Source organism: Antechinus flavipes, chromosome 5 (genome assembly GCF_016432865.1).
Source record: "Antechinus flavipes isolate AdamAnt ecotype Samford, QLD, Australia chromosome 5, AdamAnt_v2, whole genome shotgun sequence".
In the NCBI taxonomy this organism is placed as follows: domain Eukaryota; kingdom Metazoa; phylum Chordata; class Mammalia; order Dasyuromorphia; family Dasyuridae; genus Antechinus; species Antechinus flavipes.
The window spans coordinates 1,098,550-1,115,090 of record NC_067402.1 but is presented as its reverse complement, the minus strand read 5'-3'; the positions used below and the strand labels follow the sequence as shown (position 1 = coordinate 1,115,090).

Genomic DNA, 16,541 nt, shown 5'->3' with positions numbered 1-16,541 from the left:
CCCGGCCGCCCCTGGAGCTCTGGGTCCCGGCCGCCCCTGGAGCTCTGGGTCCCGGCCGCCCCTGGAGCTCTGGGTCCCTCACTCTCCCCGCTCCGGGCGCCCCCTTCAAAATCCCTCGTTCCACTCAGAATCAGCACCGGCATTTATTCAGACATATCCCAGACCCGGAGGCAACTGGGGGGAGGGGTGGGGTGGGGTGGGGCGGCTCAGTCCAGGTCACCTGGTGGGGGGGAAGGGCTCCTCAGCGCCGAGTCTTGTTGTAGGACCTCCAAGAGGGGAGCTCCTGCCTCCCGGGGCAGCCCCTTCCTTTGGGACAGCTCTCGTTGTTGGGAGTCAAAATGTGGCCCCCACCTCTCCCCTCCCCTCGCCCCATCTCGCCTCTCGCCCCCACCTCTCCTCAGAGGGGCGGAGCTTGGGGGCAGTGGGGGCAGGGCCGCCTGCCCACCCGGGCCCTGCGGCCACGTGCGGCTCAGTACACAACGCCCTCGGGCTCCAGAAGCAGGTAGCTCTTGAGATGGCCGGGCAGGGGCAGGAGGGGGACGGCCCTGTGGCAGCCACTGAGGAGGGCCCTGCGCACGGCACATCTGGCCAGGTGCAGGAGGGACCTGGGGGTGTTGCTGCAGACGGTGAAGAGAGAGTGGTAGAAGTCCCAGTGCCTCTGAGAGAGAGGGAAGCGGCTCAGAGGGGGGAAAGTGGGGAGTCCCGCCAGCCTCCCAGCCGAAGCCCCCCCTTCCTTTCTCTCCAGCAGCTGCCCTCAAGGAGCCCGTGAATTTGACCCTGACCACGTGCTCTCTCCCCATCCCCGACCTGCTCTGGAGCACAAGGTGGAGGAAAGGGCCTGGGCTGTGCCCTGGATGATCTGCAGGACAGTGCTGACCCTTCAGAATCCTTCCCTGACTTCCAGGGGGCTCAGAGGGGTTCTGGGCCCATCTCTAATAGCCTGGACAACCACAGGCCGTGGCTCATAACTAGAGGCCTGGTCGGGGGGGGGGGGTTTGTGTGTCACAGATAAATAAGGCTGAGGCCCCTGCCAGCCCCCCAAACCACCCAGTGCTTCTGCTCCCTGCTCGTCTCAGGAGAGGTGGCCAAGAAGCTTGGCACCAGGTCAGTGGGCATCTCCCCCGCCCACTGGAGCACCCTTTGCCTCCCAGCCCTGACCCATAGTCAAAGGGACCTGGGGCCCAGATGGCCCCCTCACCTCCAGGCTGTCCTCTGGAACCGCCTTCTTCCACTTAGGGGTCCACGCGATATGCTCGTAAGCATTGACGACCACCTCGACCGCCAGCGGGCAGGCATGGCAAGACTCCAACACCTGTGTGATGGCACAGGAGGTGACCACTCCCTCCTCGGGCCACTGGGGCCAGTGGCAGCCGGCCAACAAGCACCCCCAAGCTCTTGCCATGGAGCGCCCACTATAGGGACTGAGAGCGGGGCCTTCTCCCAAAGAGCTCGTTCCCTCGGTCACTCATTCGTTCCCTCGCTCATTCCCTCGGTCACTCATTCATTCCCTCAGCCACTTGTTCATTCCCTCGGTCACTCGCTCATTTACTCGGTCACTCACTCATTCCCTCAGTCACTCATTCCCTCAGTCACTCATTCTCTCAGTCACTCACTCATTCCCTCGGTCAGTCATTCATTCCCTCAGTCACTCGCTCATTCCCTCACTCACTCATTCTCTCAGTCACTCACTCGTTCCCTCGGTCATTCCCTCAGTCACTCATTCGTTCCCTCGCTCATTCCCTCGGTCACTCATTCGTTCCCTCACTCATTCCCTCACTCACTCATTCTCTCAGTCACTCACTCGTTCCCTCGGTCAGTCATTCATTCCCTCAGTCACTCGCTCATTCCCTCACTCACTCATTCTCTCAGTCACTCACTCGTTCCCTCGGTCATTCCCTCAGTCAGTCATTCATTCTCTCAGTCACTCGCTTGTTCCCCAGTCCCTCGCTCATTCCCTCGGTCACTCACTCATTCCCTCAGTCACTCGCTCATTCCCTCACTTACTCATTCCCTCAGTCACTCGCTCATTCCCTCACTCACTCATTCTCTCAGTCACTCGCTTGTTCCCCAGTCCCTCCCTCATTGCTCCGTCCCCTCTCCTGGCCCCGGGGCAGACTCCCCAGCATCCAGGCCAGACCCTGGGCGCCTTCTTGGGCTCAGACAGGATCGGGCACAATGTCCCATCCCTAGGTCTCATCAGCCGCTCGCTCAGGACTTTCTGAGTGTCCTGGAGGTGCTGGCCCGGGTTTGGTGGCTGGGGGGGGATGGGAGAGCCCCCGGGAGAGCTCTCAGTCAAGGAGACGGACTCCCTGCGGGGCTTCAAGCTGGGACAAGTGTATGTCAGCCCAGGCTTCCCGTGCAGTCTCACAGAGGATGGCACGGGTGGGGCACCTGTGTGAGGAAAGGGCCTGGAAACCCCCCCCCCCCGGGCCCACAGCCCAGCAGGGGCCAAGGGCCTGGGAGCCAGCCAGCAGCCCAGCCCGGACCCGGTGTGTGATGCACAAGGCCCTGGGCCTGGCTCCCCGGGCATTTCTGACTGTGGGGCCCATTTTCCTGGGGCCCCTAGGGCCGACTTAGGAGTGGGCTCTCCAGGTTCCTGATGAGGGCACAGGAGGCACTCCGGGGCTGGGGGCCCATCGTGGGGCCCCCGTGGGCAGAAGCTATCCCCCTTCCTCTCTGGAGGGCCCCCATTCACCTTGTGGAACTGGGGCGGGTAGATGCGCGCGGCCCCGTGGTTGAGCAGCAGCTGGTAGCAGCGGTCGGGCCGGGCCGCGGGGCGCACCGGGGTCACCTTGAGCACGTACTGGATGGCGGCGCAGCCGTTGACGTCCAGCAGGTTGGCCTCGGCCCCAGCCTCCAGCAGCAGCCGCATGGCGCTCTCGTCGCAGTTCCAGGCCGCCTTGTGCAGCGGCGCCTTGAAGTCCTCGTCGCGGGCGTTGACCTGGGCCTTGGCTGCCAGCAGCAGGCGGCAGGCGAGGTGGTGCTGGGGGCTGTACTCCTGCTCCCGGAACCGCAGCGCCCAGTAGGCAGCCAGGGCCAGCGGGGTCTCCAGGTGGGCATTGACGCTGTCCACCAAGGCGCCGTGGTCCATGTAGAAGGCGGCCAGCTCGGGCAGACCACTACGTACCGCCACATGCAGCGGCGTCTCCTCGTCCGCGTTGTTGGTCTTCATGTTCACGTTAGCGCCTGAGAGCGAGACAGAAGAGAGGAGGATCAGGAGGCGGGAGAGGAGGATCAGGAGGGGGGGAAAGGAGGATCAGGAGGGGAGAGAGGAGGATCGGGGGGGGGGAGAGAAAAGGAGGATCAGGAAAGGGGAGAGGAGAGAGGACTCTGGGTCTGGGGGTGACAGGCCCATCCAGGCATCTCTGCCTGGAGATTCAGCAGCAGGCCTGCAGGCAGAAAGATTCGCCTCCTTGAATTCTAATACGACCTCAGACACCTACCACCTGTGTGACTGGGCAAGTCATTTCACCCTGTCTGCCTCAGTTTCTTCATCTGTCAAATGAGCTGGAGAAGAAGTGGCCCCCTTCCCAGACAGGGTCACAAAGAGTGAGGCGGGACCGGACAAGGTCAGCAAAGCCCCCACGGACACAGACTCAGTGAACTCAGACTCAGGTGTGCTGAATGCACGCAGGCCACACACGAGGTCCGTACGTGGGATCCACACGAGCCGCCTGCTCCTCACTGCAGACCATCTCTCAGCCAGCCGCCAAACTGCCCTTAGAGACCCCTTTGACCTTGTGGCCCCCCTCCCTGTTCTGTCCGCTCCAGGGGCTCCCATCACCTCCACATTCGGATGTAAAAGCTCTAGCACCAGATGCTGGCCCTTCCAGGAGTCCCCCCCGCTGCCCTTCCAGGAGTCCCCCCCCCCTGCCCTTCCAGGAGCCCCTGGCCCTCCCTCCACACAAGGCTACGGTTCAAGGCCCGGCCAGCCCAGCGCCCTGCTCACAGGACAAGGCTCGCTCCGAGCATTCTCCCCAGACATGGCACTTCCTCTGCCTCCGGGCAGGGAGACCAGGCTTCTTTTGGGCCTCAGCTAGTCTTCCCTTCACCTTTCCCAGTCTTACTTCAGGGGCTTCTCTCCGAAATCCCCGCCCCGCCACCACGCGGATCCGGTCTGTGACTGGGCACGGGCCTTGCTGGCCGGCGGTCTCTCCCGTTAGACCCGGAGCTCCCGTGGGGCAGGCGCTGGCTTTCGCCACTTTGTGTCCCCTGTGCTTAGGGCGTGCAGGAAGCCCCGCTTAGTTTGAGGCAAGACTGCCACCTCCTGGTCACGCGGAGAATGCACCACTGAGGGCGGAGGCGGGCGGATGGACCCGAGGGCTCGGCCCACTTTGGCCCCGAGGGCCCAGCCCGGCCGTGCTCCGGACCTCTCCCCTCAGCCCCGGCTGCTGCCTGGCCCTGGCCTTGGTGCTGGAAGGCCGGTCTCCCCACTGAGTGAATGGCTTTTTAGAATAGCAGCCAGGGACCCTCTGCTGTCCAGGGTCCTCATGGGGAAAGCGAGAAGGCTCCCCGAGCTGCCCCCACGTTATGGGACCCAGGGACGGGCTGCCTGAGCCCAGCGGGCGCTGAGCGGCTCGTTCCTGGCTTCAGACACTCATAAAACCAAGAAAGAAAACACCCGGGCGCAGGAGTGGGTCCGGGCGTGGGTGTGGGCGTGGGTCCGGGCGTGGGCGTGGTCTGGGCGCGGGCGTGGGTCCGGGCGCGGGCGTGGCCGTGGATCCGGGTGTGGGCGTGGGTCTGGGCGTCGAGGCGCCTTTCCAGGCCGCTAACCCTAACCCTAAATGCGCAGCGCTCCCTCCTGCTCACCCGCATCTAGTGAGGGCCAGGGCTTTTCTTGCCTTACCCACGCTGCTTCATCACCCCCTCGGTTAAACGGGGCTCCCTTTGGGCAGCCTCTCTTTGTGCCCCCTGTGCAGCGTTCCCAAGCCCGGCTCTCCAGCCCGGCCGTCTCCCCTCCACCGCCAGTCTCCGGGACACTTCTTTGGTGCTGCGCCAAGCTCCTCACCGGTCCCTACGCCCCCCTTCTTTGTGGCAGGCCACGAGCCTGCTGGGAAACCTCCGGGTGCTCTCGACCTCCCTCGGCCACTCGGTCCCGTCAGATAGGGAGCCTCCCGGACCCCGTTTCTGCAGCAGCTCTTCCACCCCACGCGGCTCTCCTCACTTCCCACTGCCATCGGCCCAGGGCTGGGGCCCTTCTAGGCCTGGCGCCCCTTTTAGGCCTAGCCTGTTACAGCCACAGGTCTCCCTGACTCCTCCTTCCCCCCTCCAATCTGTCTGTCAGCCACTAGGACAGGTAAGTCAGGTAACTTCTCTGCTTAAACATCTTCATTGGTGGGGCGCTAGATGGCACAGGGGATAGAACCCTGAAACCCGGAGCACCTGAGTTCAGGTGTGGTCTCAGCTTAAATCTAACACTCACTACCTGTGTGACATTGACCAAGTCACTTTACCCCAATTGCCTCCCCCCAACCTCCTCAAAAAACCCTTCAGAGATTCTGTTTTGCCCTCAAAGTTCCGACTCCCCTGCCCAGATTTAAGAATTCACCACTCTGAACCAGATGCCTCCACCTTATCAATTGTCCCAACCCTCCTGGCTATTCAATATTCTAGGCATCCCCCACCCCTTCTCCGCCCCCCTCCGGCTGCAAGGGGTCGCCCCCTACCTTCAGCTCAGACACAACCTGCAGGTTCACCTTTTAAACCAAAGCTCCTAAGCCCCTGTGGGTGACAACAAGCGAGATCAGCTCAGGTCAGAGGCATTTCAGGCACTCTAAGGTGGGGAAATGTGAAGTAGCAGAAAAATCCTCCTGAACTCCCAAACCCAGTTCTTATTCTTCTACAAAACCGCACATCATCAGTGGGAAGAACAGGCATGAACAGGCTACCAGAGCAGAGGAGGGGTACCTCGGGCAGAGGAGGGGTACCTCGGGCAGAGGAGGGGTACCTCGGGCAGAGGAGGGGTACCTCGGGCAGAGAAGGGGTTCCTCGGGGAGAGAAGGGGTACCTCGGACAGAGGAGGGGTACCTCGGGCAGAGAAGGGGTTCCTCGGGGAGAGAAGGGGTACCTCGGGCAGAGAAGGGGTACCTCGGGCAGAGAAGGGGTACCTCGGGCAGAGGAGGGGTACCTCGGGCAGAGAAGGGGTTCCTCGGGCAGAGGAGGGTTCCTCGGGCAGAAGAGGGGTACCTCGGGCAGAGGAGGGGTTCCTCGGGCAGAGAAGGGGTACCTCGGGCAGAGGAGGGGTACCTCGGGCAGAGGAAGGGTACCTCGGGCAGAGAAGGGATACCTCGGGCAGAGGAGGGGTACCTCGGGCAGAGGAGGGGTACCTCGGGCAGAGAAGGGGTTCCTCGGGCAGAGGAGGGGTACCTCGGGCAGAGAAGGGGTACCTCGGGCTGAGGAGGGGTACCTCGGGCAGAGAAGGGGTTCCTTGGGCAGAGAAGGGGTACCTCGGGCAGAGGAGGGGTACCTCGGGCAGAGGAGGGCATATTCGGGCCAGCAGATGGTGGCAAAGAAGAGCAGCAGCAACGGTATTTGGCTGGCACCGATGTATGAGAGAAGGCAGGAGTGTATCCCTCCTGAAGTGCCCAGCTGGCCACGCATTCCCTGACTGAGTGCCCCCTGCCCCATGGATTCCCTGCACGTGTCCCCTTTCCTATGGAGGGGATGGCAACCTGTGAGAGTATGCATCCATATCTAGGGGAAAATCCTTCTTGTCTCTTAGCTCATTCTATTATTTAAATCCCGTTTGTTTTGAATGAGGAGAAACAGTGTGGAGAGGACCTGACTTCATCTTGCCTTTGACATACTCCAAAAAGGGTGTTTAGGAGAGCCCGTGAGCAGGTCCTTTTGGGGCGCCCTCTCCCCGATGACTCTCTGCCTTCCAAGGGCTGAGCCGGACAGACAGTCCTGTCAGACTCCATCCAGAACCAGCCCCACTCAGCTAAGGGACACCGAGGCCGCCTTAGGTCACAATGACTATGAAAGGCACCTGTCCGTGATGGGTTAGGGAAAGAGTGATTTCCATGGGCCCAGGGCAGAGTGAATTAATCACACGGGTTCCAATGATTTTGTCCCAACGAGAGCCCGTTTGGAGACGGGAGCCCCGGAGGATGCAGCACGGTGCTGCCGGGAGATCCGGATCGGCCGTGACTTACCTCTCCACACCAGCTGCTTGGCGCAAGCTATGGCGCTCTCCGTGGTGCACAGGTGTAAGGCTGTGTGCCCGCTCAAGGAGTAGGCGTTGAGCTTTGCCCCGTGGTCACACAGGATCTTGACGCACTCGACGTCGGCCACCTCACAAGCCACGTGGAGAGGGGTCTTCCCATTGGGGCGACAGTTGATAGTGGCGTGATGGTCCAGTAGCACCAGGAGGCTCTCAGTGTGACCAAAGAGGACGGATAAATGCAGCCCAGTGGCCCAGGATGACTTCAGCTTGTAGTTGGGCAGCCAGTAGCCTGGAAAACAGAGTTGAGGTCAGGGCCCTGGGTGGGCCACTCACTCTGTGCCCTGTGACCAGGGCTGAGGGCTGGGGCCCTCAGGAAGGACAGCAGCTGGCATGGAGGTGCCCTGCTCCAAAGGTAAAGGAGACGCCTGGGGGGCAGCGGGCTGTGCCAACTCTAGTCCTGTGTTTTCACTCATCTAAAATCCTCACCTGCCCACCTGACATCTCCACTGATGAAGCTTCACACCCAACAGATCCCAAACCAAACTCATCACCTAATCCTGAACACGGGGTCGCCTCCCCAGTTTTCCTGACCATTGGTGATGTCATCACGAGACTCGGAAGATTAGTATCATCACTGACTCATCCTCCACCTTCAGCTCTACTGTCCAGTATCACCATACCCTCTTCCTTTTTTTTCTTAGAAATGACCCTCAGAAGGAAAATCAAATATGAAAAGGTAAAATCACAAAGGACAGAAAATTATCAGAAAGCAATTCTATGCCAGCAAAACTGAGACTCCCAAAAACTTATCTAAAAATATGAACCATCCAATTAAAAAGATATCAGATGAGATCATAAACTATCCAATTTCAGAAAACATGCTTGAAACAGCTGTCAGTGAACACTAACAAGCACTCTTGCCTACCTGGACTTATAGGAAAATATTCTTAAGCTGTAAATGTAATGGGTCTTAGGCACCCAATTTTAAGAGAGGTCATTAATGAACTAAAGAGTGGGAGACTGTATTCGAGTCTATGGAGATCTGTCCCATGGAAGAGGAAATAGCCTTTTTCCATTCTGCCCTTGAGAGCAAGGAGCAATGGGGAGAAGTTGGGATGTGTTCAGGAAGAAGAATTCATGAAGGGGAAGCATGTGCCAGAAGTCTGGAAATGTCCTCTGGATCCGGGCTATGAAGGGCTGGAAGTTCCCCCCAGAGCGGCTTGTACTTTTTCATAGGACAACTGCTCTAGACTTGGGGACTTAGGAGAATGACGGGTTGTTTGGCAGGGGATGATGGACTGGAGTGAGGAGGCTGGAAGTGGGAGATCAAATAGGAGATTAGTCTCGGTCCTGGTGGGGAGTGATGAGGGCTGAGGCTAGTGGCCATGTGAATACAGAGAAGAGGGCAGAGAGGTACAAGTCATACTGCTATGGTCCACTCCTGTCTGAGTCTTCATGAGGTTTTCCTGGCAAAGATACTACAGAGGCTTGCCATTTCCTTCTCTAGTTCATTTTACAGATTCATATTTTCTAGAAAATGAGGCAAAAGTAGAGTAAGTGACTTGCCCAGGGTCACCAACTCGTGAGTGCCTGAGGGCAGATTTGAACTCATGAAGATTCCAAACTCAATCCGCCACAGTGCCGCCTAGTGCCCACATGCTATATTGCATGAGCCAAACTGAGTAGGACTGGTTGGGTTTGGAGAACGAAGGAGCGGCAGGAGTCAAGGAGGGTTTAGAGACTGGACCCCGGGAGACCCCGAGGACCTTGGGGAACTCACCAGAGAGAGGGAAATGGGAAGGATAGCTGGCTTTGGGTCTGACAGTGGACCTGAGAAGCCCAGAGGACACTAAATGCCAGTGGGCAGTAGGTGATTAAAAAAAAAATGTTCAGGAGAAATTCTGGGGCTGAAGGGTCATTGGAGTCAGGAGGGTTGTTAAAACCTGGGAACTGGTGAAATCCAGGAGTGGGAGGTTATAAAAAGAGATGAGAGGGAAAAGGGGAAGGGAGGGAGGGGAAAGAGGGGAGAAAGAGGAAGGAGGGGAAAGAGGGGGAGAGGAGGGAAGGGAGGGAGGGGTCCTCTAACACACTGCAGCTTTTCTTTGGAAACCCCAACCTCTTCAAATGTGTGTGCACCCACCCACGGACACACAAACACAACCTCACACACACACACAACCTCACACCAGCACAGACCCACATGCCTAGCTGGAGATTCTGTCTCCTTGAAGCTTAGGTTGGAAGAGCCCAAAGTTGCTTAAAATGTAAAGAGCAACTAATACGTATACTACAGAAATTATTTTCAAAAATGGATCGAAGATTTTATAAGACAATATAATTAATAACACTAATGCCTACATCAAGAAAAGATAAAGGAAAACAGAACTCCTGTAGACCAATGTTATGAATAAATATGGATATAAAAAAAATTCTGTCCAAAAAAGAAATTAATTTATTCTCCAAAATCATTTACTATGATAAAGTCAGATTTATATCAGGGATTCAAGAGAGATTCATTGGAACAACATATATGCTTATATTGAAAACCTTAAATATCCCAAATCGCAAGATCATTTCAATAGATGCAGAAAAGTCCTTTGATAAAATATACTTCTTTATGATAAAAATGAAAAAAAACTTACTTACAAATCATAGGCATAGAAAGGTGTTTTTCAATATAATAAAACTAAAATTTGGCATTATGTGCTTGAAATGCCAGACACATTTCCAGTAAATACGGAATACAGAGAAAAGCAAGGATGCCTTTTCCCCTGACATAATTCTAAGAAATATCCATTTGACAAAACTCTAAGAAATATTTTAAATCTAATTCACAAGAAATCAGTGTCATTAGTATAATGTAGGGATAATGGATTAGATAACAGTTGCTCTGATAACTCTAGCATTTAGTGGGCTTCAAAGATTTAATGTAATTTTAATTCTCATTAAGAGAAGCACAGCTTAGGGGAATTGAGCAGTGATAGTCCTATTGTTTTGTCCCTCCACAAGACCTTATAGGGAATATTGTCCATTCAGGGCACCACTGATCATCTGGAGATGAGGATAAACAGGATGATGAAGAGCTCTGAGTTCATGCCATATGAGGTTCCATTAATGGCCCTTGGCATCGAGATAAGAAAACTTTGGGTGGGAGTGGAGGAGACATAATAGGTATGTTATCTGTGTTTAAATAGTCAAAAAACTATCATGTAATGGAGGGACTTCCCTGAAGAAGGCAGTATTAGGAATAATGATAATTATAACAATAACAATAACAATGAGAGCAACAGCCACCACAACAATCACAACAATAAGCATTTTACAGATACTATCTCTTTTTTAATCACCACAACAACACTGGGACAGAGGTTGTAATTATCCCTATTTTTCAGATGAGAAAATCGAGACAAAGATGGAGTGACTTCTCCAAGATTAAAGAGCTGGTAAAAGTCTGAGGCACGATTTGATCTGAAACATTTCTGACTCCAAAGCTGTGATATTTTATGTCAATAAACTTCTTAACAATTTGAGCTGTCCCGAAGTGGAACAGGCTGCCTTGGGAAGTAGTGGATCTCCCCTCCCCGGAGCATCCATCACTTGGGTATGATATAGTGCAGATTTCTTCTGTGTATGGGTTGGACTGGATAGCTTCTGGTGTCCCTTCCAGCTCTCAAATTTTGTGAAGCTGTGATAGAAGACCTTGCAATGGCAGTTAGATGAGAAAAATAAATTAAAGGCACAAATGTAGACAAATAGCAGACAAAAGGATTTGCTTATGACATTATGATTTACATAGAAAATCATAGGAATTAATTGAAACAATTAATTGAAAGTAGTAAGATGCAAAATAATCCCCCCATATACAATTAAAAAAATTTCTACACAGCAATAACAAAATCCTGAAGAGAATAATAGAAAGGGAAGTCCTATTCAAAATCACTACAAAATATATAAAATGTTTGTCGTTCAATCTACCAACCCACATTTACTATTTGAACAGATTCTATTATAAAGTTCTCCTCAGAAAAAATAAAGAACTCTGATGACTAGAAGACTATTTAGTGTACATGGCTAGGTACCGTCAACATAACAAAATGATAATACTACCTACATTAATTTATGTTTTTAGTACTATATCAATTAAACTCCAAAGGGGAGACTTTAGGGCTACTAATAAAAAGCATAACATGTATTTAAAGGAACATAAAAACTAGAATAGCATGGGGAAATGGGGGGAGGGGTAGGAGAAATAGGAATGAAGAAGAAATAGCCCTTCTAGGTCCCAAGTTATATCATAAAGGAATTGTTGTTTAGCTGTTTTTAGTCCTATTGGAATCTTCATGATCCCATTTAGGGTTTGTCACTTTCTTTTCCAGCTCATTTAATAGGTGAGAAAATTGAGGCAAGCAGGATTAAGTGACTTACCCAGGCTCAAACAGCTAGGAAGCATCTGAGGCTGGATTTGAACTCAGTCCTCCTGATTCCAGGCGTAATGCTCTATCCACTACACTACCTACCTGCCTCTTTTAAACGAATAGTCATCAAAATTAGTTAGTCTGGCAGATGAAGTGCTACAAAAATCAGACATGTAATTTTTGGATGTGGCCAATGCAGGAATCTGCTCTGCTTGAATATTTGTCACAAGGGTTTACTTCCCTTTCTCTCCCCCCTCTTTTTCCAGTTTTGGGATGATTAAGTAGAATGGAGATAAAAAAAAAACTAAGATTAAATTTTAAAAAAAATTGGAACTGATTGAAAAATAAAGAATAGACAGAAAAATGCAGGAATGGTTGGCCTCAACAACCCAGGATACAACAAACCCTAAAACAAAAATTCCCTCAAAATAAACTCCCCATTTAAAAGAAGGAAAACAATTGAAAAGCCTGGTAGAAATTCAATTTAGACTGGCATCTTGTACTATGTTGCACAATACTCAGAATAGATACTGAATATTAAAGGGTATATCATTTTAAAAGCAGAGAACCTTTCAAAGCTGCACTTTTAATTAAGAAAGGGATATGGATGGTCATGAAAGATGAATTCGATTGGTTTGATTACATGAAATTTTAAAATTTTTGCACACAAAAATAATGCAACTGGAATAAGGGTGAAAACAACTGACTGGGGAAAATGTAGACAGCCAACAGAAATGTATAAGGTCAAATGTCACTCTCCCTTGGATAAATGGTTAGAGAATACAAACAAGCCCTTTTCAAAAAGAATTGCAAACTATTTTGAGTGGGAAAATGGTGCATGATTGCATTGCTGATGGATGTGCTCCACGCTAAGAAACAGGAAGACATCTTAACAGATGCAAAGTAAAGAAAGTAGAAAGAGGAACACAAGATATACCAGGACTTCAACAACATGGATGGAAAGCAAAACAACAGAACAATCTCAAAAAGAGATAAGAGAAGTCACCTCCCCCTTTCTTTTCAGAATTCAGTGAGGATAGAATGTTGTAGATAATCCCAGACTTGCTGGATACATTATGTTGTTTAGTTTTGATGAACTGAGGGGTTTTTTGTTTGTTTTTTGTTTTGCTTTTTTACTTTCTTATGAGGGATGGATCTTTGGAGTAGAGGGGGAGGGGAGCATGGGCATACATTAAAATGTCCATGAAGTGAAATTTTTGAAAATAAATGGAACTTTTAAAAAAGGAACTATAGAAGCAGAGATGACTAGCCTTTGACACCATTAGGTCACTATTTTTGGCATTTTGCTGAGTGTGAGGATCCAGAGGAGGAAAGGTTCAGCTCTGGTCTTGGTTGACAGTCCCTTCCAACTCTGGGATTCTGGGATTTTATGAGTCTCTCCATGGGGAGTCTTCTCATTTGCCCCTCCACCCCAGAGCTGCATTTGTGACTTTAAAAATGAGCATGATATTTTGCTCTGGCCCTTTCTCCATGGATGGAAACTCCCCTTATCCCCATTCCCTCCTAAAAAAACTACTGTATGTATATTGTCTCATTGGAGTCTCACCACAAATCTCCTTTTTACACATGAGGACAGTGAGATGGACAGAGGCAAGGTGACTCATCCAGTGTTGCACCCCCTAGGAAGTAGCAGTGGCAGAATTTGAACTCAAACTTTCCCGATTCCCTGTCCATCGATTTTAGCCCTGAGTCCCATAACTCCCTCAGATCCTTCTTAAGGGCACTGGACCAATGTACTGTTCCCTTCCTCAGGCAGGGGCAGGGGGAAATGCCACTTGCTTTTTCTCACCAAATCAAACACCCACTTACAGGAGAGAGCTTGACGAAAGAATCTAAACTGACCCAAGCATTGAAGATGGCACCTTGGAGCCCAGGGTCCCTCCCAGCCTCAGAGGATCTGGTCTGGAACTTGACGGGGCCACCCTGGGGATGCGGAATGGCCTCTGGACATCTTAGAGCAGGGATGCTGTTAAGGGACCAACCAAGATGTTTCTGATGGAGAAAGCAAATCAACAAATGAAAGCTCTCTGAGCACAGCCCAGATGCTGTCAGTGCCCACCATCTCTGGGTCAGAGTCAGGTAGGCAATGAGCTGAACTGATCTTAGACTCTTAGAGAGGCTGCTTAACGTAGGAAGTTGAAGAGCAGTCTTGGAAACTTGAATTCCACTTACTGTCTGACCACTGGGCAATCTCATACCCACTCCAAGGCTCAGTTTCTTTATCTGTAAAGTGGGAATAATAACACGTATAGCCTGATTATGGAACGTCATATACAATCTGTGGAGAGAGGCCCGGCCTCAGGATCATGAAGATCTGTGTTCAAGTGCTCCCTCTGACACATACAGGGGCTTACTGGACCATTCTCTCAAGCTCTCAGTTACAGCTGATTGTTGAGCTACATATCAGGGGGATGATATCTCCAAACAGGAGTTCCCCCCCAACAATGGTAGCACAATGTCAGATTGGTCCTTCTTCCTGGTGCAAGAAAAATGGCTAAGGGGCTCTCTGGAGTGGAGGCAGAGCAAGCGTCAGGCCCATTCTCCCATTCTTCTCATTCACCTAAATCTGTGAAATTCACTTTTCCTCCTAAACCCCAAAGCCTTCCCCAGTGAGCAGGAGCTTGGGAATGGGGCTTTCTTCTTCTTTTTTGGGCAAAACAAACAAAAAGGTTACTTTGCCATAGTCTATCCTCCCAGCCTCCCCTCCGCCAGGGTCATCATCCCAGCCCTAAGCCAGAACCCTCCAAGTTCTGCTCGAGAGGAGAAGGCTGGGGGTGCTGCTGGTACAGATGGGCTTGCAAAGGACCTGTATGTCCCAACCTTGCCTCTGAATTGCCAACCCATGCGAGAGCTGTATTCTCCTTTTTGTGGGGATCCCCCCTGAACTGTCCTCAGGGGGAGGCTGAGACAGGCTGACAGCTGCCTCACTTCCCCTTAGATAGTCCAAGCAAGACTGGGCACAGACAGACAGACGGCCGCAGCTCTTCTGGAGAAGAGGCGGGTTCTGGACTTGGTTCTGGAGGGACCCCCTCTCCGGCAGCAAGAAGAATCTGTTTGAGTGGCGGGCTCAAAGTCAGCCCACTCCCCGTGTAACGGCGGGCCCCATGCCCAGGACAAGGCCAGGCAGACACCGGGCCCCCAAGGACGCAGGGCTGGAGGGAGCTCTATGGGAGACCCGAGGACGGCCCTGCAAGAGTCCCTGAAGCTTGAGCTGCTGGTCAGATTCCTTCATTCCCAAGGAAGTTAGAAAAGACAGACCCCAGTGCCGTGTGGCTACAGGGGTGATTAAGTGCATTCGAGCAGACGGCTGGACAGACACTGCGGCTGGGGGGCTCCCGGGGCCAGAAACCCAATGGGGCGGGAGTGCCCATGCAGAACTGGTCCCAGGCCATCGGCAGCCCCCGGACGGCCGTGTGGGCCGGGAAACCCTGGGCACTCCCTGTCTTTACCTTGCTTGTAAGACGCCAACACCATGTTCTCATCCTCCACTTCAAACACTGTATCCACATCAGCTTTCCTTTGGACTAAAAGCGCCTTCAGCTTCCCAAAGTCATTTGCTCTCAGAGCCTCAAGGAAGGTTTTCTTGGTGATTTTGGTGGAGGCCCTGGCTGTGGAAACGGTGCCTTCCATGCTGCCCTTGCCCCTAAGGAGCACCCCAAGCGAGCAGCGGAGCTGGGAGGGCTGAGGCTGCAGCTAATTTTATCCCCGAGCTGTGCTGACCCGGGCTATTTATGCCCAGGCCGGCCTGGGCTTCCAAGCACCCTCGTCAGCTGCTCTGGCGCTTCCAGGTCCTGGGCTCGGCCTCGCCTCTGATTGTGCAGTCTGTAGGGCCCGGGCTGACCACGGGGCCCACGGGGGCTCCCACGCTTTCCAGGGGGACCCAGGGGCAGAGTCAGGGGGAGAAGCCTGGAGGGGCCCCCATAGTCCCAGAAAATGCATAGGGGGTCCCTGAAGAGCCGAGCCTGGCTTGGACTTGATGTCACATGAGCAGCTCTGGGCAGGCTACCCTGGACCTCCTTCCCCGTCTCCTCTCAGGTTCTGGGATCCTGTGACTTGTCAGAATAGGAGCCCCAGCTCCAGGCCCCAGCCATCCCAGAGAACATGGGCAAGCAGAGGCCGAAGGCCTCCTCCAGGGAGGGCCCAGCCCCACGAGGCCCTGCCTGTCTGCAGACCACCCCCAGGAAGGGCTAACCATGGTGCAGAGGGCAGCGAGCCCCAGCTCAAGCAATGCATGAGGCAGCAGCCATTTGTGAAAACACTTGGCCAGGTATTTGTCTGAAATATAGAAATGACCCATCAGCCCTTGGAGTCGGTGAGATCATGTGATCACATGAAATGAGAAATTCGGAGAAAAGAGCTGAGGGCCGGGTCCCATCCTACAAGATACCTGGGCACGGACAGTGAGGGAGGCGCCCGCCAAGGAGCTGGCAGACAGGCTGGGGAAGGGGCGGGACAGAGCAGTCACCCAGTCAGAGGAAGAGGGAAGTTCCGGAAAACTGCAGAGGGCAGGAAGGAAAAGCTCTAAGGGAGGGGATTTAGCAACGAAGGGATTGGGGGCAACCTGGAAAAAAGCAGTCAAGTGTTCTGCCTCCCTCTCTCCCCCTCCCCCGTCTCTGTCTCAGTCTCTCTGTCTCTGTCTCAGTTTCTCTGTCTCAGTCTCTCTGTCTCAGTCTCTCTCTGTCTCTGTCTCAGTCTCTCTCTGTCTGTCTCAGTCTCACTGTCTCTGTCTCAGTTTCTGTCTCAGTCTTGCTCTGTCTCTGTCTCAGTTTCTCTGTCTCAGTCTCTCTATCTCAGTCTCTCTCTGTCTCTGTCTCTGTCTCAGTTTCTCTGTATCTCTCTATCTCAGTCTCTCTCTGTCTCTGTCTCAGTCTCACTGTCTCTGTCTCAGTTTCGCTCTGTCTCTGTCTCAGTTTCTGTCTCAGTCTCTCTCTGTCTCTGTC

The 16,541-nt window shown here is 53.0% G+C and overlaps 2 protein-coding genes across 2 annotated transcripts; both read right to left on the bottom strand.

Annotated features, from left to right (window-relative positions):
* Window positions 1–385: 385 nt before the first annotated feature.
* Window positions 386–15,577, bottom strand: ASB4 (ankyrin repeat and SOCS box containing 4). Its single transcript, XM_052000505.1, has 5 exons — window positions 15,051–15,577; window positions 7,155–7,454; window positions 2,696–3,186; window positions 1,199–1,312; window positions 386–658 (listed from the first exon to the last, which is right to left on the bottom strand). Exons 1-5 carry the CDS (start codon window positions 15,229–15,231, stop codon window positions 470–472), a joined length of 1,275 nt encoding a protein of 424 aa, XP_051856465.1. The 5' UTR covers window positions 15,232–15,577; the 3' UTR covers window positions 386–469.
* LOC127564160 (uncharacterized) lies at window positions 5,734–7,127 on the bottom strand. Its single transcript, XM_052000507.1, has 2 exons — window positions 6,068–7,127; window positions 5,734–5,927 (listed from the first exon to the last, which is right to left on the bottom strand). Exons 1-2 carry the CDS (start codon window positions 6,483–6,485, stop codon window positions 5,749–5,751), a joined length of 597 nt encoding a protein of 198 aa, XP_051856467.1. The 5' UTR covers window positions 6,486–7,127; the 3' UTR covers window positions 5,734–5,748.
* Window positions 15,578–16,541: the final 964 nt, after the last annotated feature.